The 26,749-nt window shown below is 47.4% G+C and overlaps 2 protein-coding genes across 6 annotated transcripts in view; one reads left to right on the forward strand and one right to left on the reverse strand.

Annotated features, from left to right (window-relative positions):
- The window catches only part of TMPRSS4 (transmembrane serine protease 4), a 75,161-nt gene that overhangs the window by 48,146 nt on the left and 266 nt on the right, over nucleotides 1-26,749 (reverse strand). The window lies entirely within an intron of this gene.
- The window catches only part of SMIM35 (small integral membrane protein 35), a 129,336-nt gene that overhangs the window by 34,962 nt on the left and 67,625 nt on the right, over nucleotides 1-26,749 (forward strand). Inside the window, exon 1 of one of the 5 annotated variants that reach the window (XM_068240880.1) lies at nucleotides 1,815-1,882. The exons of 2 other annotated variants lie outside the window; for them this stretch is intronic. Coding sequence is in view for 1 of the 3 variants with exons in the window: in XM_068240876.1 (XP_068096977.1) it covers nucleotides 4,431-4,452 (22 nt within the window). In the remaining 2 variants the exon portion in view is untranslated. Of the gene's footprint in view, nucleotides 1-1,814; nucleotides 1,883-4,300; nucleotides 4,453-23,460; nucleotides 23,514-26,749 lie in introns of those variants that run through there. 2 more of the 5 variants (XM_068240876.1, XM_068240881.1) reach the window with 2 other exon arrangements.

Raw genomic sequence — 26,749 nt, forward strand, 5'->3', positions numbered from 1 at the left:
GGTAGGTACAGGGAGGGTTACTTAGGCACCAACAGGGGGGGTCTTAGGTTTAGGCACCAACAGGGGGGTCTTAGGTTTAGGCACCAACAGGGGGGTCTTAGGTTTAGGCACCAACAGGGGGGTCTTAGGTTTAGGCACCAACAGGGGGGTCTTAGGTTTAGGCACCAACAGGGGGGTCTTAGGTTTAGGCACCAACAGGGGGGTCTTAGGTTTAGGCACCAACAGAGGGGTCTTAGGTTTAGGCACCAACAGGGGGGTCTTAGGTTTAGGCACCAACAGGGGGGTCTTAGGTTTAGGCACCACCAGGGGGGTCTTAGGTTAAGGCACCAACAGGGGGGGTCTAGGGGTTAGGGATAGGTACAGGGAGGTTTCTGTGTAAGAGTAGGCTTAGGTATAGTTTTAGTAAAATTTTAGTAATAATTACTAATGTTTAAAACACTTATTACGAACGTACTTATATTTATATCATCGTTTTAAAGAATATTTTCAGATTTTATTATAAGAACAAACCGTAAATGAAGGTTATTCACAATAATATAGAATTATAACAATTAAACATATATTATTGTTTTTTTCATAAACGTAATTATAAGTTTAACTTTAGAAACAGGGAAGATTAACGTTTTCACAATTTCCGACTTCATAAACATTATTTAATGATTTATAATTTTGTTAAACCTTATTTGTAAACGAAATATAGCACACTATTTTTATAAACCCTATTAATGATTAATTATTATTTAGAGTTTACACCCCGCGCCCTTTTTGTCCGGGCGCCCTTTTTGTACGTACGCACTTTGAATAGTGGTAATCATTCACAAACTGCTCCCCATCCCCTTCTTGCACCTCTGACACTGTAGTTGCCATTGGCAGGTTTTTCCGCTCCGTATCAATTGTTATGTATAGAGTGCTTGGGGGGCCCCAATGTAAAACTTGCATCGGGGCCCACAGCTCCTTGGCTACGCCACTGCAATACTTGTGTTATCTGTTAATTATTGTGCAGGCTTAGGATGTCCATTGCAGTATTGCACTGGACATTTCCGTATCCAATGAAAATGTATCCAAAGAATGGGCCTCATAGGAAAGCATGGGTCTGTTCTATCCTAAGCACACACTAAGTAAGTTTGTAGATATTGCAGTTTTTACTGCTCGAGGAGTGTCTATAAGGGCTGGTTCACACTGAAAGAGCTTTTTCTAAGGGATCTTTCACATTAGGGCAGACTTTGTGCGTTAACGCAAACGGCAGCCGTTTGCGGTAACTAAGGTAAGATGAAAGTCCATAGACTTTAATTTTACCTTTCACACTCGACGCTGCGTTTCGATGCGTTGCGGTTCTGACGCACCCGGGCGCAGGTTTTTCTTCCAACGCACCCGCGAGCCGGCGTTTTCCGTCGGGTTTAATTACCAGCTACCGCCGCTGATTGCGTCGCACCGCAGATACCCGACGACATGCCGCAGGCAGACAACGTGTGCAGGAGAACGGCTCCTGCACGCGTTGTCTAATGTGAAAGAGCCCTAAGCGCTTGTGATTTTAAAAGCTCTTGCTAATGTAATGCTATGGCAAGAGCTTTTCAAATCATTAGCGCTAAAAAGGCTCTTGCAGTGTGAACCAGGTCCAAAGCCGTTTACAACAGCCAGCTCTCTGAAGTAAAATACCCCTTTTATTTAGCTCTAGATATTGCAGATATTGATTGCAAAACCTATTTTTTTGATTACAGGCTTACAGCCAAGTCCCTTTCACCCCCAACTACTTCTCCTACTTCAAAGGTCGTCCCGCTTCACTCGCCTTTACCTTAGAGATACATAGTTACCAGCAACACTCCCTTTATCACTGTGTACATATTGATGTTTTATAGAAACTGATGACATCACCTGATGTAAGGTCAGCTGCATATATTGATTTATATAAACCAGCTGCAAACAGTGCATGTAAAATGAAGGGCTTGAAAGACAACTACTGTATAAAAAGTCACATGCTAGACTCTGCCAGTCAGCATGTGACTTTTTGTGTGCTGAGCATCATCTCTCCTCCTCCCTCTATAGTTACAGATTACCCAGCAACCTCATGGTGAACAAGAACTCATAGGAGTGTGTAAGGGCCTGAAAGAGACCAAAAAACTCCTTACTAAAATGCTATGCAAAACAGAAGTTTGCCTTCTTAAAACAGAAGGTATTTGCGATTATTCAGGCTGCAGTGAGCTCTGAGGTGTCCCACAATCCATCACTGCTGAATATGCAAATTATCTCTTTGTTGTTCCTAATAGCTAAACACACCTCCAGAACCGCCGGAATTCAATAATGTGTCAGCTTGTTAATATTACAATTACAGAGCCAAACTAATCCAACATGCATACAGATAGTCTGCATGTTAGATTAGCTTAGCTTGACTCTGTAATATTAACAAGCTGGCACATTGTTGCATTCCAGTGGTTCCGGAGGTGTGTTTAGCTATTAGGAACAAAAAAGAGATGATTTGCATATTCAGCAGTGATGCAGATAGTCTGTATGCATGTTGGATTAGTTTGGCTCTGTAATAATAACAAGCTGACACCTCATTGCATGCCAGCGGATCTGGAGGTGTAATTTACTATCAGGGACAACAAAGAGATGCTTTACATATTCAGCAGTGATGCATTGTGGGAGACATCTCAGAGCTCACTCCAATCTGAATAATCGCAAATACCTTCTGTGTTAAAGGGAGTCTGATGTGAGATTTAAAAAAAACAAACAAACAGATACTTACCTAAGGATAGAGAAGGCTCTGGGTCCTATAGAGCCTCCCTGTTCTCCTGATAGTCTCCTCGTTCCCCCACAGGCTTCTCCGTTCGAATCTCCCACTGCACTTCAAGGCTCGCGAAGACCGGCGGCTCCTTACTGCGCACACGCGAGTACTCCAGAGCGGGTGCTTGCGCACGTGCAGTATGGAGCAGCCTGTCTGCCGAGGTCTCCCCAACCTGGAAGAGGGTGTTCGTGAACTTCTAACCGGGGACCCTGTGGGGGAACGCGGAGATCGGCAGAAGAATGGGAAGGCTCTATAGGACCCAGAGCCTTCGCTCTCCTTAGGTGAGTATCTGTTTTTTTATCTTAAAATTTGCTTCGGTGTCACTTTAACCACTTGCAGACCGCGTACTCATACCGCGCGTCGGCAAAGTGGCCGCTGCAGGACCGCCGGCTGCAGGCTAATTAATCAGGAAGCAGCCGCTCGCGCGAGCGGCTGCTTCCTGTCAATTCACGGCGGTGGGCTCCGTGAATAGCCTGCGGGCCGCCGATCGCGGCTCGCAGGCTAAATGTAAACACAAGCGGAAATAATCCGCTTTGTTTACATTCGTACAACGCTGCTAACAGTAGCAGCGTTGTACCAGATCAGCGATCCCCGGCCAATCAGCGGCCGGGGATCGCTGTCACATGACAGGCAGGAGCCTGTTAGAGGCTGCACAGGATAGATCCGTTCCTGTGCAGCCTCGGATCTCCGGGTAAGGGAGGGAGGAGAGGGAGGGGGGGGAATTTCGCCAAGGAGGGGGGCTTTGAGGTGCCCCCCCCCCCCCCCGCAGCACCCAGGCAGGCAGGAGCGATCAGACCCCCCCAGCACATCATCCCCCTAGTGGGGAAAAAAGGGGGGCGATCTGGTCGCTCAGCCTGCACCCTGATCTGTGCTGGGGGCTGCACAGCCCACCCAGCACAGATCAGCTAAAACAGCGCTGGTCCTTAAAGGGGGGTAAAGGGTGGGTCCTCAAGTGGTTAAGAAGGCAAGCTTCTGTTTTGCCTCCCTCTGTAGCAACAGACGTGTTGCTAGTTTCCAGGATAGCGACACATCTATGTGTAGCCTCAGCATGGAACTGTCACTCGAGGGATCGACAGGCCTCCTGGCTGGTCACAATTATGTGATCATGTGTCATCTCTGTTTCTTGTACAGACTAAAACAGGAAGTGGGCATGTCATGTGACGTGTTCACAATTTTGCATCCATCAAAAACGTACAAATTAACTACTTGATCAAATCAATACTTCCTCAAGGTGAATTATGGTAGTATAACAATTATTCATCTTAAACATTACAGATTTAGCATATACTCTCATTTATACCTATAGAAAAGTCCATACCACAACTGCGACTTTTTACTTGATTTCGATGGTCTTTTTGGCAATCTTTCCAAAACACTGAAACAATCTCTCTATGTGTAGAGTCAGCTTGTTTAGTTTTTCAGCTTACAATTCTGGTCCACTTGCATTTATATGTCCTAAGCCATGATTCTATTTAGATGGTAAGTAGGATGTGCCATACACTTCGTGGGCCAGAAGGAACGGAGTATATACGTTGCATGTTTAATTCAATCATCCTTGGTATATTATAATCAAATAGTGGAGGCTGACTGATCTGGTTGAATATTTTGAGTATGACGTGTTGACGAGTGGAGCATGAAGAAGACCTGAATGCATGCCTGTTGTTTCCTAGGTGTGTATAGAAGAGGCGCTGCACGTACAGGAAGGCCTTGTAAATAACTGTAATCGCTAGCAGGATCAGTTCCAGTCACTGAACAAAAGAGACGTTTCATGTTTACCAGGTCTTATGAAGGCTACTGTATTTATCACTAGGTATGAGTGGGAGAAGTTTGTTAACGCACTGACTACTAGAGATGGGCCAAACCTCCGATTTTTTTGAACTTTCGCGAACCGCAATAGACTTCAATGGGGAGGCGGACTTGGAAAACTAGAAACACTTATGTTGACCATAAAAGTGATGGAAACAGTCGGAATGCCGGGGTCCTCACCCACCCAGGCTTCACACACCTGGTCCACCGGTGCTCAGACACTCCGTGGCTCACCACTCCACCAATATGTTACGATAACAAAGATACGAGGTCGGCACTCCACTGGCGATAATAAACTTGCGTTTATTAAAAAAGTTGCAAACACGACATGTTTCGGGGTCACCCCCTTCCTCAAGTGTACACTTGCAGGCCTAACGTGCTTTTAAACATCTTGCATGTATATATGTTACGGCCAGAACCCGAAGTGTGGCCACTTCTAGTTCTGGCCGGCCACTTCGGGTTCTGGCCGGCCAATTTGCGAAGTGGCCGCAGCGCAGCGGCCAATGTTAGAAATGCAAAGCTACACTTATTTTACGGCCGTCTCGCTGCGGCCAAATGTATTAAAAGTTGCTTAAAGAGAACCCGAGGTGGCTTTGTATAACGTTAGTGGGGCACAGAGGCTGGTTGGGCACACTAACACCAGCCTCTGTTGCCCCATGGTGTGTGTCAAAGACCCCCCTGCTCGCCGCTATACCCCCGCAATGCTGGCGGCACGCAGCGTGTCGCCAGCACAATGTTTACCCTAGCGCTGTCTATCAGCGCCGCTCCGCCGCCTCCTCCGCATCGCCGCTACCCGCCCTCGTCCCTTCCCTCACGCTGATTGGAGGGAAGGGACGAGGGCGGGTAGCGGCGATGCGGAGGAGGCGGGGGAGCGGCGCTGACAGACAGCGCTAGGGTAAACATTGTGCTGGCGACGCGCTGCGTGTCGCCAGCACTGCGGGAAGGATAGCGGCGAGCAGGGGGGTCTTTGACACACACCATGGGGCAACAGAGGCTGGTGTTAGTGTGCCCAACCAGCCTCTGTGCCCCACTAACGTTATACAAAGCCACCTCGGGTTCTCTTTAAATTTAATTAAATATAGCCGGCGGCGATGTGATAGATGAAGCCGCCGGCTTTCGCACTGCCTCCCCCCCCGATTCTCTCCCCCCCCCCCGCCTCTCTCCTTGTCCCCGCCTTCCATACAATACGGAGCCGCCGGGAGAGTCGTTCGTCGCGGCAGGGGAAGCAGAGCGGGGAGGCTGCAGACATTGCTTCTGCCAGCGCCCGCTCTGCAGGAACGGCAGGATTCCCCTGCCGCGACGAACGACTCTCGGGGACACGCGTGTCCCCGCCCGGCTGCTCCGTATGTCGTATAGGAGGCAGGGGAGAGGAGAGAGGCGGGGGGGAGAAGGAGAGGAGGAGGAGGCAGTGCGAAAGCCGGCGGCTTCATCTATCACATTGCCGCCGGCTATATTTAATTAAATTAAGCAACTTTTAATACATTTGGCCGCAGCGAGACGGCTGTAAAATAAATGTAAACTTTCCATTTCTAACATTGGCCGCTGCGCTGCGGCCACTTTGCACATTGGCCGGCCAGAACCCGAAGTGGCTGGCCAGAACTAGAAGTGGCCACACTTCGGGTTCTGGCCGTAACATATACATCAATCAGGTAGTGTAATCAGTGTACTGCTTCACACTGACATACCAAACTCACTGTGTTACGCACCGCAATCAGCTGTTTGTGTAGTGCCGGCCGTGCTGGACTACTGCGCAACATTGCGAGATTGCTCTTCCTCACTCAGTGATGTTGGGTAATGTGTGACTGCCTTATCAACTTTCCATGGCATTGTTAAAAAGCTTACTTTTTTTTTTTTTAATTACATTTTCTACTTGCTGTGTACTTGTTCAGTACAGCTACAATGAGAATCATATGGAGGCGGGCAAGTCTGCCATTGTGACCCCGGGTAATGGCCGGGGAAGGAGGGTTTCAATCTGGTGTGGAGCCTGAGAAACGGCTACCACTACACATCCAAGGAGAGCAGCAGGCAGGCATGGCCTGCCCGAGGTAGTGACCAAAAATAACAATACAGGAGGACTATCGAGGGCTTGCTGTATTTGAAATAAATGTACTTTAAATCCTTTAACGAGTCGAGAACCAGTTATGGCGGGCAAAGATGACACCACATTCCTTTCACGAGAATCATATGGAGGCGGTGAAGTCTGCCATTTGTTACCCCGGGTAATGGCCGGGGAATGAGGGATGGAATCCGGTGTGGAGCCTGAGAAACGGCTACCACTACACATCCAAGGAGGGCAACAGGAAGGCATGCCCGCCCAGAGGTAGTGACCAAAAATAACAATACAGGACTCAGGAGGACCTTTTGAGGCCCTAATTCTAATGAATCAACTTTAAATCCTTTAACGGGAATCAGTTATGGAGGGCAAGTCTGCCATCCATTCAAGTGCAAGTTATGTTATGCACTGACTACCAGGTATAATACAATGTGCAGTCACAGATGCAGTGAAAGGTATGCAGTGACTGCAAACAGCTGTTTGTGTAGTGACGGCCGTGCTGGACTGGTGCGCACCATGGCAAGAGTGCAGGTGACAGGGGCTTTACGGCCCATATGGTCGCCCTGCTGATGTAGCTGAATGACAGAACAGTGACTGTCCAGCTGATCAAATTTGGTCTGACCACAACACAGGTCTCAACACAACAGGTAGTTAGATGCAGTGAGCTGGGTTCACTGAACAATAAAGGTAGTTAGATGCAGTGAGCTGGGTTCACTCAACAACACAGGTAGTTAGATGCAGTGAGCTGGGTTCACTGAACACAACAGGTAGTTAGATGCAGTGAGGTGGGTTCACTGAACACAACAGGTAGTTAGTTATATGCAGTGAGGTGGGTTCACTGAACAGTAAAGGTAGTTAGATGCAGTGAGCTGGGTTCACTGAACACAACAGGTAGTTAGATGCAGTGAGGTGGGTTCACTCAACACAACAGGTAGTTAGTTATATGCAGTGAAGTGGGTTCACTGAACAGTAAAGGTAGTTAGATGCAGTGAGCTGGATTCACTGAACACAACAGGTAGTTAGATGCAGTGAGCTGGATTCACTGAACACAACAGGTAGTTAGATGCAGTGAGATGGGTTCACTCAACACAAAGCTAGGTATATGCAGTGATGAGGTGGGTTAAAGGGAAGGTTCAGGGACTAGCTAAAAAAAATAAAAATCAATTTCCACTTACCTGGGGCTTCCTCCAGCCCGTGGCAGGCAGGAGGTGCCCTCGGCGCCACTCCGCAGGCTCCCGGTGGTCTCCGGTGGCCGACCCGACCTGGCCAGGCCGGCGGCCAGGTCGGGCCTCTTCTGCGCTCCATGGTGCGTTCCACGCCGGCGCGCTGACGTCATCGGACGTCCTCCGGGCTGTACTGCGCAGGCTCAGTAGTTCTGAGCCTGCGCAGTACAACCCGGAGGACGTCAGCGCGCCGGCGTGGAACGCACCATGGAGCGCAGAAGAGGCCCGACCTGGCCGCCGGCCTGGCCAGGTCGGGTCGGCCACCGGAGACCACCGGGAGCCTGCGGAGCGGCGCCGAGGGCACCTCCTGCCTGCCACGGGCTGGAGGAAGCCCCAGGTAAGTGGAAATGGATTTTTATTTTTTTTAGCTAGTCCCTGAACCTTCCCTTTAAGTAAACACAATAGGTACTGGGTATATGCAGTACTGGGTAGTACAATGTGCAGCTCCCTGTCACACACACAGGTAGTCACTGAATGTGCTGGGCTGCTGGCAGTGGCACACACACTATCAATTAGCAAGGCTGTGCATGCAACAAAAGTGTCAGTTTGACACACAGAAAAAAAAAAAGAAAAAAAAAGTACAGGATTAGCTATTGAGGGGTGCTATAAAAGCAATAATAATCAGCCAGGAGCAAGCTAAGCAGCCAAGAACCTAACTAATCTGTCCCTTGGAGAACAATCTGCAGCAGCTCACCCTAGTCTGTCTAATAGCAGGCAGACGAGTGACTGTAATGGCCGCCGGAGGCTGCCTTATATAAAGGGGGGGGGGGGGGGGCTCCAGGGCTTAGTGTAGCCTGAATGGCTACAATGTGCCTGCTGACTGTGATGCAGAGGGTCAAAGTTGACCCTCATAGTGCATTATGGGGCGAATCGAACTTCCGCAAAGGTTCGCCTGCTTCAGGCGAACGCGAACCACCAAAGTTCGCCTGGAACCGTTCACCGGCGAACCATTCGGCCCATCTCTACTGACTACTGCCGTGAAAAATGTGTTTCCACTGGAAAGTTCTCAACTTGGTTCAATTACACGAAAATATACATCTTGGAGTGAGTCCAGGATGGGCGGCAATATTGTTAACCCCTTGGGCTTGATTCAGTGCTAAGTGTTAGCACGCCTGTGAAAAGCCCTATATCCTGACTAAAGTTAGTTTAGGCGTGATAAATTAACATCCTGCGCAAAACTTTGCACGCGCACAGCGTGGTGCGTGTGAAACGGCGCATCGCGGTGCAACGAAAACGGCGCACTCGATGCGCCTATAAGGTTGCATTCGGTGAGACCTTAACGTCGCACCATGCGACGTTAAGGTTGCACCCAATGCGACCTGTGCCATTTTGCGCGCGATGTGAATTTAGCATACGGTGCTAACCCAGTTAGCACCCTAGTTATCACTCCCAAAGTCTTCAGGCTTGCTAAATGGGTTAGCACCGTTTACTGAATCAAGCCCCTTATGTGTTGTCTACACAGTTACTTTGTATGTGATCTTATGGCCAGTTCTATTAAGCACTTTTGTGCGGTTCCCTTAAAGACAATCTGTATTGTTAAAATCGCACAAAAGTAAACATACCCGTGCGTTAGGGGACATCTCGTATTCCCCTCTGTCACAATTTCGCCGCTCCCCGCCGCATTAAAAGTAGTCAAAAACAGTTTTAAAAAGTTTGTTTATAAACAAACAAAATGGCCACCAAAACCGGAAGTAGGTTGATGTACAGTATGTCCACACATAGAAAATACATCTACTGTATACACAAGCAGGCTGTATACAGCCTTCCTTTTGAATCTCAAGAGATCATTTGTGTGTTTACCGTCTTTCCCCCTGCAGCTCTCATCCACTGAACAGTGACCGGCTGATTGTTTCTTCCTGCAGACAGCTCTGCGGTGTCTGTAATTCCTCAGCATGTGACAGCCCAGCTCCTTTCACAGCCTAACAGAGGATGATTTATCCAGCTTGTAAAAGGCAGCTCTCTTCTCTCACTGACAAGAGAGCAGAGAGGCTGCCTAATGTAAATAACACACACGGGAGTTTGCATAGAGGGGGTGTGGAGGGGGTTGCCAACTCTTCAGTGTTATTGATCTGTTATGCACGCCCCGTGCATAACAGATCAACAACACTGAAGAGTTGGCAACCTTCCAGGCACAGGGCGACTAATCCGACAGGGGAAAGTTAAGTTGATTTATTACAGAGACGATGATAGTAGAAAGTGCTGCAGTAAGCCAGAGCACATTAGAATAGGTTTAGGAACTTATAGGATAGTAGAAAAAAGGATGAAATTTTTGTTAAAGAGTCTCTTTAAGGGCGGTACATTTGCTTGAGGCGGCCAAAACTGGTTTTTCAGCATTGCTGTTGGTTACACCGGAAGAACAATTCAATGTTTTGTAGTTTCCTCTAAAGAAGTAGGTGTCTGACCATGAAACGTGTCAGAATACTTCCTTTCCGACTGCCATGGCAAGGTTGAAGCTTCTTCACTGGGATTTTTCCATAATTGGTTGATTGGTGAATTGTGGTGCAGGGGAAGGATTCTACAAGTCCGCAAATGCCAGGCTAAACAGGTGGCTTTTCAGTCTGGATTTAAATAACACCAGGGATGGGACTATTTTTACTGGGTGTGGTAGGGAACCCCAAAGGGTAGGGGCAGCATGACAGAAAGCTCTGGCTTCAAAGGTTTTCAGGTGCACTCTGGGAGCGCTGTGAAATTAAAAGGAGTCGCACATGGAGGACAAAAATCCTATGTTAACATTAGAAAAACATAATGTCATATAAAACACACTTATTAAAACAGCTGAAATATGACAGATGCCTCTCAACTCGGCCAAGTGGCAGCCAACTTCATTGTGCACCCACCATATGATGTCACATATGTGCCGCTCTGTTGTCCCTCCGCACCCTGCATAGCGCTTTCAGCGATACAGCTGACTTTGTGTCTGTACAGCCCGGCCCAGTGATGTCCGATACCTGACGGGCGACATCAGTGAAAGGTGCGTATGCACCTTATGCCTTGTAGCACATGTACAAGGACTATCGCCTGGCAGTGATTCAATCTCGTGGATGACAGAGCGGGGCTAAGGCTGTACAGACACTGGCTGATCCTTGGCTGAGGCACTGAGAGAGGTCGTGGGTTGCTGTACATGCTCTAGTATCTCGGAAGAAGCGGCCCCAACTAACTCCATGGGTCAAAAACTGTCTAGCATGTGTACAAAGCTTTAGCTGAAAAAAGGGTCAGTGTACACTGGGAAAAACAGAACAATTGACTTCAAACTGCTAGCGACTTGTATTGATACTAATGTTAAATTACAGCAATTACACACACTCTTACACATACTGACACACTGACACACTTACACAAGCCCACTTACTGACACACACAAACAGATTGATGCAGACCCAAACAATGACACACATACAACTTGCACACACACATGCACACACACTGACACGCCCACACTCATCTGGCACACACATGCACTTACACAATGACACGCCCACACACAACTGGCACACACACATATACACTTACAGACACAACTAGCACACACACACTAATTCCAATTGGTGCCCTTGAGTATTTGTTCGAGACTGTAAAGTGAACAATTTTTACATAATTCTCCATAGCAGTCATGTATATATTTATACAAGTATAAGTTTATTCAATTTCTTCTTTTTTACTGTAAAGGTACATACATATAGGCTTGGTCCACTACAGAAGTGCATCTACATCTATGAAATGCATCTGCAGCGTATCCTTGATGGATATGATGGTTTGGAAATGTCAATTGATAACATTGCCAAATACAAATTATCAGATTGTCTTGTAATTAAGTAATTACTGAGCGAAAAAAAGGGAGTTCTCTGCTTCCCTATGGAAACAGGGACAATTTCATGTTTATTTTACTCTGCAAAAACAGAGTCTGATCATTTGACTCAGATCAAAGATTAAATCATATTTGATGAGAACTGTATCCACTTGGTTGCTTATGCATGTTTTACGGTTATAATGTTATTTGCTTAGTCATTTAAGTGTGATGTAAATCTATACATCTGATAACAGTCCAAAGCTAGTCACACATGCTGCTTAGTGCTTTTAGTACTTTTCTCTTTTCAGAACAATGGTGTTCTCTGGTGTCGCAACATCATTACAAGAAATCCACTCTCTTCAACAGCCTATTGTTCACTAAGTAAATAGCAACTGAAGTGATGATACCTGGCTGGCAATGAGAGAAAGGTAGCAGATAGGGCGATAAAGCAAATAGCTACCTTTTGTAATGCCACAGTCTAGACTAAACATGTCTTCTCTGGCCGTGTTCAACAGTATTTGAAACTGTTCATTTCAGAAGCTTCTCACACTATGTTTTGTATTATAAATTATGTACTGTGGCAGTAAGGCGGCTCACGCACAGGATGATCCATTTGTCCTCAGGGTGACGGAGAAGGACAGGAATCAGAATATCTCTTTACCTCATACAAGATAAACATCAGGGCCCGTCATGCAGCGTAAACCTCAGAGCTACCACTTCCCTCTTTAGTAGTACCAGAGTGCTACCTGTACTCTTCTGTTGATAAGCCTGCAGCAAAGTAGGGGATTGTGCTACTGGCAGCCAAACTCTTCCTGTGAGATGTGCCTTCTGACCACAGGCTCCTTACTGATGATGTCAGTTGATCAAGAAGCCAACATTCCTGCAGCTAAATGGAGCTCTTGCAGAGGGAATAACGCAAAATAAAAAGTGATGGACTGTATATGTAATTATGTATGCTGGGAGGTCTTGTTTAAGATGTATATCGAAAGCTTTGTAGATTTTGGCCTGGCTGAACATGGATCTTCACGCCTCTGCAGGGGGGAGGGACGCATTAGATAACATACCACAGAATGAAAACCATAGTTTTAACGTTACATTACAGTCTTGGCAAAGACAGCTTTACAGTCCGTGCTCGTTTATTTACTGGATAACCAAGACACATTTCCTGTATGTATATGTATATATATATATATATATATATAGTGCTGTATATTGGTATATAGCCCCGCCCTTCCACTGATGCTTAGCCTAAGCTGTTCAGTTATGTGGAGTTCTTCTTGCAGAGCATTCTGGGAGACCAGGCATTATTTTCACTGGCTTTGGAATTCTCAGAAACAAACATTCTGCAGGGCTAAAGATGTCGCTACCATGTGATAAATTTCAGAACGTAAATCAGAGAGAGAAAAGATTTTTACAATGGGCAAACCCTGACTAAATAATTTATACAGTAAATGAATATTGTAAAAAATATAAGCAATGTATTCATTATGTTATTTTCACTACAGTTTCTCTTTAATATGAGTTCTGTACAATGAAATATTGTAAAACAATTTCATCTATACTACAGTACAACACTACATACAATTCTGCTTTGCAGTGTTCATTGGAAAGTAACCAATAAAAATATTTCACAACCAAAATGGCGCCCTCCTGCCATAGAGCAGTAATGCAATGTTATCTTTCATGGATCTCTCACTATTTCTTCCATGACTGCACATCCCTCAACACCTACCCCCAACCTCCCCTCTTAAAGTAGATCCGAGATAAACTTTTACTCATTGCATAATTGTGTTCATTTCATATAGTTTATAGGGCATTCCTCAAGCCCAATACTTTTTTGTGTGTGTTTTTATGCTCTAATTCCCTATAAACTAAACAAGCCTCGCCCACAGCTCATCCAGTGCCAAGGCACTCTTGGACTCATGTAGCAAGGGCTTATGGGAGCTCAGTCTGGGCAGGAGGAGGAGGTGTTACTAGCCAGAGATTTCAGAGGCAGAGGGGAAGAGGGAGGAGGAGAGGGGAGTGACGTTTTCACATGCTGAGGAGTGGAGATGCAGAGCTGCTTGCCTGTGTGTAATGATTACAAACAGAACATGGCTGCTCTGTCTTCATTGTATCACAGGAAGAAATTATCATATACTGTTGAAGTTGTTTGCAGCTAGATTCGCTGTGTAAACTATCTAAACTTTAGATAAGATTAGATATATAGACAAGTTACTTGTTATAGTTCGTTTTTCATCTCGGATCCGCTTTAATATTAATGCATTCCTGATGCCCAGCCATAATTTGTACAAGACCCGAACCATGCATCAAAAACAACTCAAGTGATGGAACTTGAAGGACCACTATCGCGAAAAAAGTAGGTAGTTAAAATTTGACAGAACCAACAGGTTTTGGACTAATCCATCTCCTCATAGGGGATTCTCAGGGTTTTCTTTTCAACAGCATTTCCTGAACAGCAGTTTAACTGCCAAAATAGTAAGATACCAGCCAGCCGCCCTACTCACTTGCACACTATTTTGTCAGTTAGACTTTGCAACTGCTGTTCAGGAAATGTTGTTGAAAGCAAAGAAAACCCTGAGAATCCCTCATGAGGAGATGGACTGGCCTAAAAACCTGTCAGATTTTAACTGCATAGTTTTTTTTTGTTTTTTTTTTTGCGATAATGCTCCTTTCAGCTAGAGTTGGGCCGAACCTCCGATTTTCGGTTCGCGAACCGGGTTCGCGAACTTTCGCGAAAGGTTCGGTTCGCGTTAAAGTTCGCGAACCGCAATAGACTTCAATGGGGATGCGAACTTTGAAAAAAAAAATAATTATGCTGGCCACAAAAGTGATGGAAAAGATGTTTCAAGGGGTCTAACACCTGGAGGGGGGGATGGCGGAGTGGGATACATGCCAAAAGTCCCCGGGAAAAATCTGGATTTGACGCAAAGCAGCGTTTTAAGGGCAGAAATCACATTGAATGCTAAATGACAGGCCTAAAGTGCTTTCAAACATCTTGCATGTGTATACATCAATCAGGTAGTGTAATTAAGGTACTGCTTCACACTGACACACCAAACTCATCGTGTAACGCACCGCAAACAGCTGTTTGTGTAGTGACGGCCGTGCTTTACTGGTGCGCACCATGGCGAGAGTGCAGGTTTTGGTGGCTTTACAGCCCATATGGTCACCTGGCTGATGTAGCTGAATGACAGAACAGTGACTGTCCAGCTGATCAAATTTGGTCTGACCACAATGAGGCAACGACCTTATTATCGTGGGTGTGCCCCCCGAGACACTCATCTAGGCGCCGGTCATTGCTCCATTGTGATATGCAAGCCCCTTCACCACGGCAAGGTAATGATCACGAAGGGGAATGGGCGCATGTACATGCCTTTTCTTTTGTTGTTGCAGCTGCCCGCAGTGCAGCCAGAAAAATTAGGCAGTCATGTACACGCACCCGAAAAATTATTACAGCGGCGCTGCTAGCAGCGGCCTAAAAAATTCAGCAATCCGCCTGGAGTCCCGGACCCTGTTGGTGGTGGCGGAGAAGGTAGTCAAGCGGCCTGCAGGCAGACATGCTGTGTGGAGGGACTGGGAGCGACTTAGTCTTCTTGGGGCAGGCCAGGCAGCCAGTCACACGGCGTGCAGGCAGAGATGCTGTATGTGCGGGGACTGACTTAGTCTTGGGGCGGGCAGCAGCCCTCCGGGATCCATGCCTCATTCATTTTGATAAAGGTGAGGTACTTAACACTTTTGTGACTTAGGTGACTTCTCTTCTCTGTGACAATGCCTCCAGCTGCGCTGAAGGTCCTTTCTGAGAGGACGCTTGCGGCAGGGCAGGAGAGAAGTTGGATGGCAAATTGGGACAGCTCTGGCCACAGGTCAAGCCTGCGCACCCAGTAGTTCAAGGGTTCCTCATCGCTGTTCACAGCAGTGTCTACATCCACACTTAAGGCCAGGTAGTCGGCTACCTGCCGTTCCAGGCGTTGGTGGAGGGTGGATCCGGAAGGGCTACGGCGAGGCGTTGGACTAAAGAACGTCCGCATGTCCGACATCACCATGAGATCGCTGGAGCGTCCTGTCTTTGACTGCGTGGACACGGGAGGAGGATTAGTGGCAGTGGTACCTTGCTGGCGTTGTGCCATCACATCACCCTTAAAGGCATTGTAAAGCATAGTTGACAGCTGGTTCTGCATGTGCTGCATCCTTTCCACCTTCCGGTGAGTTGGTAACAGGTCCGCCACTTTGTGCCTGTACCGAGGGTCTAGTAGTGTGGCCACCCAGTACAGCTCATTCCCCTTGAGGTTTTTTATACGGGGGTCCCTCAACAGGCAGGACAGCATAAAAGACGACATCTGCACAAAGTCGGATCCAGTACCCTCCATCTCCTCTTGCTCTTCCTCAGTGACGTCAGGTAAGTCAACCTCCTCCCCCCAGCCGCGAACAATACCACGGGAAGGTTGAGCAGCACAAGCCCCTTGCGATGCCTGCTGAGGTTGTTCTCCTGCCGCTGTCCCCTCCTCCTCCTCCTCCCCCAAAGAAACACCTTGCTCATCATCCTCTGAGTCTGATTCGTCTTCTGCACACGACTTCTCTTCTTCCTCCTCCTCCCCCCTCTGTGCTGCCGCAGGTGTTGAGGAAACAGCTGGGTCTGATGAAAATTGGTCCCATGCCTGTTCCTGCCGTAACGGTTCCTGGTCACGCTCATTCACAGCTTCATCCGCCACTCTACGCACAGCACGCTCCAAGAAGTAAGCGTAGGGAATTAAGTCGCTGATGGTGCCCTCACTGTGGCTCACCAGGTTGGTCACCTCCTCAAACGGCCGCATGAGCCTGCATGCATTCTCCATCAGTGTCCAGTTGTCGGGCCAGAACATCCCCATCTTCCCAGACTGTTTCATTCTACTGTAGTTGTAGAGGTAGTGGGTCACGGCTTTCTTCTGTTCTAGCAGGCGGGAGAACATGAGCAGGGTCGAGTTCCAGCGAGTCGGGCTATCGCAAATGAGGCGTCTCACCGGCATGTTGTTTTTGCGCTGAATTTCCGCAAAGCGTGCCATGGCTGTGTAAGACCGCCTCAAATGCCCACAGAACTTCCTGGCCTGCTTCAGGACATTCGCTAAGCCAGGGTACTTTGCCACAAATCTTTGAACCACTAGATTCATGACATGTGCCATGCAGGGTATGTGTGTCAGCTTCCCCATATGCAAAGCGGCAAGCAGATTGCTGCCGTTGTCGCACACCACGTTGCCTATCTCCAGGTGGTGCGGGGTCAGCCACTCATCCACCTGTTTCTTAAGAGCAGCCAGGAGAGCTGCTCCAGTGTGACTCTCCGCTTTGAGACAAGCCATGTCTAAGATGGCGTGACACCGTCGTACCTGGCATGCAGCATAGGCCCTGCGGAGCTGGGGCTGTGTAGCTGGAGAGGAGAACTGCCACTCAGCCAAGGAGGAGGAGGACAGCGAAGAGCATGTAGCAGGAGGAGAGGAGGTGGCAGGAGGCCTGCCTGCAAGCCGTGGAGGTGTCACAATTTGGTCCGCTGCGCCCTGCTTGCCATCGTTCACCACCAGGTTCACCCAATGGGCTGTGTAGGTAATGTAGCGGCCCTGCCCGTGCTTGGCAGACCAGGCATCCGTGGTCAGGTGTACCCTTGACCCAACGCTCTTCGCAAGAGATGACACCACTTGCCTCTCAACTTCACGGTGCAGTTGGGGTATGGCCTTTCTCGAAAAATAAGTGCGGCCTGGCATCTTCCACTGCGGTGTTCCGATGGCCACAAATTTACGGAAGGCCTCAGAGTCCACCAGCCGGTATGGTAACAGCTGCCGAGCTAACAGTTCCGCCACGCCAGCTGTCAGACGCCGGGCAAGGGGGTGACTGGCCGAAATTGGCTTCTTCCGCTCAAACATTTCCTTCACGGACACCTGACTGCTGCTGTGGGCAGAGGAGCAGGAACCGCTCAAGGGCAGAGGCGGAGTGGAGGAGGGTGCCTGTGAAGGTGGAAGGGAGAAAGCGGCAGAAGCAGATAATGCACCTGATGGAGGAGGAAGAGGAGAAGGAGGGTGGCTTTGCTTTTGTGTGCTGCTGCTGCTTTTGCTCAGGTGGCCATCCCATTGCTGTTTGTGCCTTTTCTCCAGGTGCCTTCGTAAGGCACTTGTCCCTACGTGAGTGTTGGCCTTTCCACGGCTCAATTTTTGTTGGCAGAGCAAACAGATGGCTTTGGTCCGATCTGAGGCACACACATTAAAAAATTTCCACACCGCTGAGCCACCCTGGGATGTGGGCACTATGGGGACCTCAGCAGCTGATGCTGAAGGGCAAGTTGGCTGGCTGTACATAGGTGGCAATACATGGTGCCGGACACTGCCACCAGCTGTTTCTGACGAAGAGCTGCCCCAGCTTCTTTCAGCAACTTCTCTCCTCCTCCTACTCTCTGACTCCTCCTCTGAACTGTCCCCCTCTTCATCTCCTCTATTGGGTACATACAGAGGATCCCTATCATCGTCATCATCGTAATCATCCTGCCCAGCTTCGCTTGCCTCAGACAAATCCAAACATGCACCAACATCAGTAGGTCCTTCATCCTCCTTACACGTTACATCCATAATGTTGCCGCGTAACTCAGACATATGAGCTGGTGAAAATTCATCTGGCTGTAACAACAATGGCTGTGCATCAGTGATTTCACCACTAAATAATTCTTGCGAAGTGTCAAATGCAGCGGAAGTGGTGCTAGTAGTAGCACTGGTGGCTGAGCAAGATGAGGTGTTCTGTGTCGCTAAATACTCAACCACGTCCTGACAATCTTGGGAGGTGATGGGACGTGCCTTCTTCCGAGCACTGTACTGTGGGCCAGGTCCACACGAAATTACATTTACACGACCTCGCGCAGACCTGCCGGGTGGCCTTCCTCTGGCTCTGCCACTACCTCTTCCTCTACCTGTTTTGTCCATATCGGGTATGCACGGAGTGGTATATCACACTGCGTGCACTCACGTAGGTAGGTGGGTTCACTTAACTGCACAGGTATGCGCACTGATGCGGTGGGTTCACTGAACAGAACAGGTATACAGTGGCGGGTTCACAGAACAGGTATGCAGTGGCGGGTCCACTGAACAGAACAGGTATGCAGTGGTGGGTTCACTAAACAGAACAGGTATACAGTGGCGGTTCACTAAACAGAACAGGTATGCAGTGGCGGGTCCACTGAACAGAACAGGTATGCAGTGGCGGGTTCACTTAACTGCACAGGTATGCGCACTGATGCGGTGGGTTCACTGAACAGAACAGGTATGCAGTGGCGGGTTCACTAAACAGAACAGGTATACAGTGGCAGTTCACTAAACAGAACAGGTATGCAGTGGCGGGTCCACTGAACAGAACAGGTATGCAGTGGCGGGTACACTTAACTGCACAGGTATGCGCACTGATGCGGTGGGTTCACTGAACAGAACAGGTATGCAGTGGCGGGTTCACTAAACAGAACAGGTATGCAGTGGCGGGTCCACTGAACAGAACAGGTATGCAGTGGCGGGTTCACTTAACTGCACAGGTATGCGCACTGATGCGGTGGGTCCACTGAACAGAACAGGTATGCAGTGGCGGGTTCACTAAACAGAACAGGTATACAGTGGCGGTTCACTAAACAGAACAGGTATGCAGTGGCGGGTCCACTGAACAGAACAGGTATGCAGTGGTGGGTTCACAGCACAGGTATGCAGTGGTGGGTTCACAGCACAGGTATGCAGTGGTGGGTTCACAGCACAGGTATGCAGTGGTGGGTTCAATGAACAGGTATACAGTGGCGGGTCCACTGAACAGAACAGGTATGCAGTGGTGGGTTCACTAAACAGAACAGGTATGCAGTGGCGGGTCCACTGAACAGAACAGGTATGCAGTGGCGGGTTCACTAAACAGAACAGGTATGCAGTGGCGGGTCCACTGAACAGAACAGGTATGCAGTGGCGGGTTCACTAAACAGAACAGGTATACAGTGGCGGTTCACTAAACAGAACAGGTATGCAGTGGCGGGTCCACTGAACAGAACAGGTATGCAGTGGCGGGTTCACTTAACTGCACAGGTATGCGCACTGATGCGGTGGGTTCACTGAACAGAACAGGTATGCAGTGGCGGGTTCACTAAACAGAACAGGTATACAGTGGCGGTTCACTAAACAGAACAGGTATGCAGTGGCGGGTCCACTGAACAGAACAGGTATGCAGTGGCGGGTTCACTTAACTGCACAGGTATGCGCACTGATGCCGTGGGTTCACTGAACAGAACAGGTATGCAGTGGCGGGTCCACTGAACAGAACAGGTATGCAGTGGCGGGTTCACTAAACAGAACAGGTATACAGTGGCGGTTCACTGAACAGAACAGGTATGCAGTGGCGGGTTCACTTAACTGCACAGGTATGCGCACTGATGCGGTGGGTTCACTGAACAGAACAGGTATGCAGTGGCGGGTTCACTAAACAGAACAGGTATGCAGTGGCGGGTCCACTGAACAGAACAGGTATGCAGTGGCGGGTTCACTTAACTGCACAGGTATGCGCACTGATGCGGTGGGTCCACTGAACAGAACAGGTATGCAGTGGCGGGTTCACTAAACAGAACAGGTATACAGTGGCGGTTCACTAAACAGAACAGGTATGCAGTGGCGGGTCCACTGAACAGAACAGGTATGCAGTGGTGGGTTCACAGCACAGGTATGCAGTGGTGGGTTCACAGCACAGGTATGCAGTGGTGGGTTCACAGCACAGGTATGCAGTGGTGGGTTCAATGAACAGGTATACAGTGGCGGGTCCACTGAACAGAACAGGTATGCAGTGGTGGGTTCACAGCACAGGTATGCAGTGGTGGGTTCACAGCACAGGTATGCAGTGGTGGGTTCACAGAACAGGTATGCAGCCAGACAGGAACAAGCTAAGCCTAACTAATCTTTCCCTGAGAGACAGTCTGCAGCAGCTCGCCCTACTCTGACTAATGCAGGCACACGAGTGGCCGTAATGGCCGCCGCTGCCTGCCTTATATAAGGGGGGGTGGGGCTCCAGGGGCTAGTGTAGCCTAATTGGCTACACTGGGCCTGCTGACTGTGATGTAGAGGGTCAAAGTTGACCCTCCATGTGCATTATGGGGCGAACCGAACTTCCGCAAAGGTTCGCCTGTGGGACGCGAATGCGAACCACTGAAGTTCGCATGGAACCGTTCGCAGGCGAACCGTTCGGCCCAACTCTACTTTCAGCAACATTTAGCCAAATACTGGCACCCTAATGAATGGCACTGTAGGCAGTGTGTGTGTACTGTGTACATCTTCTAAGTGCACAGCACATAGAAAGAAACATGAGGTATTCAATCTAGTAGAAGTTCCACATCACAGCCATGGCCGTAGCAATCACCCCTGCGACCCTTGCCATTGCAGGGGGGCCCAGGGGCGTCGGGGGGCGCTCCACCTCCCCAACCGCAAGTACAGCTAATTAGCAAAGAAACCTCCCCATTCACTCACAAAAACCATGTGCAGGAGCATTTGTAATTTTTCTTGCTTCCAGAAGTTGCTTCACAGCAGAACTCTCTCTGCTGCCATTCGCCAGCTCCTAATCCAGAGGGGTTCAGGGACAAAGGTGGTCCCACGCTATCAGACTATTAAGTCTAGTTATGCCCCTAATCACAGGTTTTATTGATCTGTAATAGCTGCATGTGAAGGCTGTGCTCGGTAAAGCTGAGAGCAGGAGTAGACAAAAGTGCTGAGTCCATAGTCATGTGTCCCCACTGCCTAAAGTCTCATACATACGCTAGTTATGCTATCGGTTGAAGCAGCCATAAGGGCCATTTCTGCTGAGGATCTAGCATGTGTATGGTGGCCCCATTGCCCCATGGTGCACTGGCACACTTTAGACTCTCAGCGGAGGCGAGCATATGGACCCACCATATTCAAAAGTACAATGACCACACCTGGAAGAACTTGGTCGCCCAAACCAGGCAGGAGTATTTGGGGACAAACAATTGGCCTTTACTGAGGAATCTATAGCCTGTTCCTCCAAAATGTATGCAAAATCAGAATCACGATACATGATAGGGTTTTTTTTAATTCATTATTCAAACAATCTTGTTATATTCAACACTATAGCTTATGGTAAAGGTGAGGCGCTAGAAATCAGACTTAGGAGAGATGGTCATCAAAGAGTACCTATCCATTCCTCCTTTCTTCTGTTTTGCTCTAACTACCATTAGGGATAGCCTCATTCTCTTATTATTTCCAGCATTTCCGATCTGAGAATCGAGCGATTTTTTGAACAATTTTATGACCGATTTCCGTCTGTTTCTACAGAAATCGTTCAATTTTCAGATCGGACATGCTGGAAATAATCGATCAGCCAGGTAAATCGGCCGAAAGGTTGTATGGTGTGGATCCAGCATTAGTCTAAACTCAACAACGGAGGCCTCCCACTTAAAGGACAACTGAGGTGACATGTGACTTGATGAGATAGACATGTATGTACTTTACCAAGCACACAAATAACTAGGCTGTGTCCCTTTTCTTTTTTTCTTTCTCTGCCTGAAAAAGTTAAACATCAGGTATGCAAATGCTAGTTTCAGTCCGGGTCAGGACCAGGTCAGGCTGGGTCAGACTATAGCTAAACCCTCGCTGATAAGTTATTACAGCCATAAAACACTTCCCTGTCAGTAAATGGCGTCTGAGAGCAGGAAAGAGCTGAAAAGGGTCAATAGTTCATAGATTTGAGCTCTGGCATACGTCAATGAAGGTGTCATTAAGCAGAGACAATAAAACAGTAAAAACTTAAAAACTAGATTTAAATATAAAATTAAACTGTGGGATATCTAAAAAAGTCTTTTTTTTTATTCACCACTATAGATTATGCTAAAGATGAGGCACTAGAAATCAGACTTGGGAGAAATGGACAGAGAGCCATCAAAGAGCACCTATCCATTCCTCCTTCCTTCTGCCTTGCTCTATCAAGCTACCATTGGAGAAAGCCCCTCTCTCTCAGTCTAAACTCAATAATAAGTTTCCACTTCCATTCTGTTTCACCTTAGCAATTTCTCCTGGCTTTAATAAAATTCTTCTTTGGAATAGCATGAACAGTGTGGCCAGAGGGGCAACTGGATGTTATTGAGGTCGGATTGCCACTATAGGATTTTCGATAGGTAGAGGTGATCACCCTAACTTGGGTTTTAATGAAACCATCAAATAAAGATCTAAAAATTGCAACTTTATTATAGACTTGTAGGCGGTTATTGTGTTACTGTGCAAAATGGGAGGAACGTGTAGAGTGAAACCCCATCTTAGTCTCATTTCACCCTGGCTTTCTCTTCAGGACATTAACCTTTGCTTGGTAGTCTAGCCCTTCAGTAATAGGTGTGGCAGTGGAATAGTGGGGGATATACTCAACTCTTCCTGCCTTGAATTGTATAGGCCATTCCATGATTTTATCAAGAGCAGGGGTGGTCAGGATAGAGTGGAACAAGTCAATATGATGGACAGTAATAGACTGCTGACAGGGGCACAACTACAGACCAGGGGGCAACATCACAAAACATCAATGCACACTCCCCCATTTCCCATGGATACGTGAAAATGCTGATGCAGTGTCACCCCTCCCATTATGAATACAGCACATTGGCGAGGAGAAGTATAGACAGCCAACCCCATTTCCTCATCCTTCCCAACAGACTACAGTTACCACCATTATGTCAATACATGAAAGTAGCTGTGAGCTGGTTAGGGAAATCTCATCCCTTGTAACCCTGGATCCCATAGCAACCGCTGTGACTGTTATGGTTATTGCTGATCACCTTCCTAGTAAGAGAGCTGGATTCCTCAAACTGCTAATTGTATTGACATGTATCATTCAAAGAAGGTAACTTCAAGTATCTGTTTTTGTTTTTTTCACTTTTTATAAGAGTGCAGTCAAAAATTCCTAGCCTACAGGTGCGTACACACGCACTACGGCGGATCGCTCAGAAACAGCCTTATCAGTATGCCAACAGCGCGTACACATGCGCTACTGTCGCCTGAAAGTCCGCCCAGTGGGAGGGTCTGACGGACCCATCGTTGGCGGCCGTAGTGCGTGTGTACGCACCTTACTACAGAATGATAATTGTCATAAAATATATTGATACAAGCTTGTCTGATTTGGAGGCGTAGGATGATACCTGTTGTGAACTTATCTCCAGAGAAAACAATATCAGTTGTGCTGAATAGGATAATCCCAGGAATGTATAGGAAGGCCTAGAGACATCCAGCATTGCTAGTTAGACAGGAACATTAGATTCATGCTGGGAATACACAATACGTTTTTTCGGTTGATTTACCGTTCAATCGATTTTCGATTGAAGCAAACAGAGGTGCTCTGCTTGCTATAACTGAATTGCTGTTGTTTATCCCCTGCCTATTGCCTGAAGAAGTGGGCTGTGCCCGCGAAACGCGTTGCATCTTTGGGGTATTTTCAATAAATGTGTATATCTTATATGTACAGTCCTTGGTGTCTGCTTTAACGGAGGCGAGTCCACCACTTCCTCCCAGCAATTTTTTTAAAAATTCTAAGGGTAAGGTTAAGCTCAGGTTGCAGGTTGGGGCTACTGTACTGTTTGCTTATCATTGGGAAAATGATAAGGCCTGAACACACCTGCAATCAGAAAAATGATTGGAAACTAAATCTGCCAAAAAAACTCAAAAATGGAGCCCAACGGCCACCAAGGAAAATGACAAGTATTAAATATTGCCAAAAAGAAAATCCATTGTGTTGGAAATTTTGGGTTGACAGCTGTGGATTGTCGTGTATCTGTGCAGGGAACTAATGAGCATGTCCGATCTATTGTTGTACGGCACCTGTGCACCATCAAATTGTTTGATCTGCGGCTGCACAACATGTGGACAAGGGGCGTAAGACCCCGTTCACACTTGCGTTTCTGTAAAGAACGGACCGGATGACCTACGTATTGATACGGCTGCGATCCGGATCCGTTTGGTAAAAGAGATACAAACTATATAAATATTGTTGGGGTCTGGGAGGTCAGCAGAAGGTGCACATGTAGAATCAGGTCCTCCGCTGTGTAGGGCCTCACCTCCACGTCCGACATACTGCCAAACAGCTCCAGCACAAAGTCACTGCTGCTCCACTCCAGAAATGCTGGGCCCATGTGTCTCCATACCGCTAGAAAACGCATAGGAAGTGGGGTCGAACGTCAGGTTTTTATAGCCAGTGTGTTCTGTGCTTTCCGTTTCCCATTGGTTTCTATGCACGGATGGTGCAGTCAGGCTCCGGTCCGGGTGCGTCGGTCGGATGATCCGGACCCAAAAAATAGCGCATGTTGGAAAAGTGTCTGGAGTCCGGATCCAATCCGGCTCCGGTCAGTACGGAATGGACACGTGTGAATGGCCGCATAGACTTTGCATTGCTATGCGGAACGTCCGTTCCGTTTGTACAGTATACGGTCCGGATCCGATCAGGCGAATCCGGACAGCGAATGCTAATGTGAACCGGGCCTAAGACTCAACATGCATGATGACTGTCTGGTGTACGACCATCTCTGTGCTGATCTTAATAAACAGTCATTCATAAACATGATTGGATGTCACAACCTCTTTTTCTTCAACATCCATTTTTTCTTGCAATGTATGGGCCTTCAAGCTTAGTACACATAATGCAATTTTCCGTCAGATTGACAGTTGAATCGATTATTTCCGACAAGTTCGATCTGATTTCCAATTGTTCTTCTGATTGATTTTCTGATATTTTCTTTAAAAAAACGATCACAAAAATGATCGGCAATCCGATCGGACCTGTCGGAAATAATCGATTTGACCTTTATCGTGTGCACTAAGCATTAGACATAGGTGTTGAGATAGAGCTGATGGGAGATTGTGACGACTAAATAGTCAAGATTACAGATGAGATTGAAGGGGGTGTAAGAAAGATCAGGGGTGAAGTTTGCATTAGGACAGATTTGAAGTTTTGGGTGACTCATTAGGGACAGCAGTACCAGTATCAGCGATAAATATGAGTTTCGGTATCATGTGCTAAGATCATGCAGCGTCTGCCGTATGTAGCATATGCTAAAGACAGAATGGTTTAAGCACGTAATCATTCCAGAGCTAAGCCTGCATACTGCAGCTGCTGTACATATATGGCATGTATATCTTTATCTCTTACATCATATATTTTACAAAACACTCATCAACAGGAATACATAATTGATCCAAATCGCAATCACTCTGCCTGCAGCATTTTGCTAGCAATTGTGATTCAATGTTAAGTATAGGATCGCCGAAAAATCGATTTGCAATCGTTGTTCAAAAGCAATTTTGCAGCAATTTTACCCCCCCCCCCCCCCAAAAAAAAATGTAATTCACAATTGCTTTTGCAATCGCTAGCACTAAGATAAAACTGCTACAAAAAATGCCAGGAATTGCTTCTGAAATCGATTTACAGTAGTGAAAATGCTGATTGATTGACAAGTTCAATCAGCGATTTGTAGTGGGTCCCGGGCATAAAAGATTTACCCATGCAGGTTTAGCACTACCCCTGCCAAGACTGCATGGACCCCTGATGTGTAGAAAAAGCTTGTGGACTCCACAACTCAGGCAAAATACAACAAATGACCACACAGGAAGCCTGGAGCGATTACACCTTCATTAAATATATACCATGTCCTAGAGACAAATAAAACTACATAAAAGCACATCACTCCTCTCTCATTTCACTCTTGTTTATTGACCGTGAACACATGACCAGCTAGCAGACCTGCTACTAAAATTTGGCAATTCATCCCGAAACAAAACTACAAGTTACTCCTGACACCAAAATGGAAGAAAACATCATAACAAAAACCTGACTGACATGACATTCACACATAACAACCACAACATCCCAGCCTACTTACATTACTTTATGTTAGCTAAGGTTTCCAGGGCTAGCTATTCCTTCACCAAAATAAATCTCATAATAAAAACTGAATAAGTGAAATATACTGTTACAGTGTTCAAAGTACATTCCGAATCAGCAGCATTTGTGTTGCTTTAGCTAGTATTCTCTGTCTTTAAGATAAAAGAATATTCCTCTTTCTCTTAAAGTAAATGATGGTGTCGTGTCTG

This window comes from Hyperolius riggenbachi, chromosome 6 (assembly GCF_040937935.1).
Source record: "Hyperolius riggenbachi isolate aHypRig1 chromosome 6, aHypRig1.pri, whole genome shotgun sequence".
NCBI lineage: Eukaryota > Metazoa > Chordata > Amphibia > Anura > Hyperoliidae > Hyperolius > Hyperolius riggenbachi.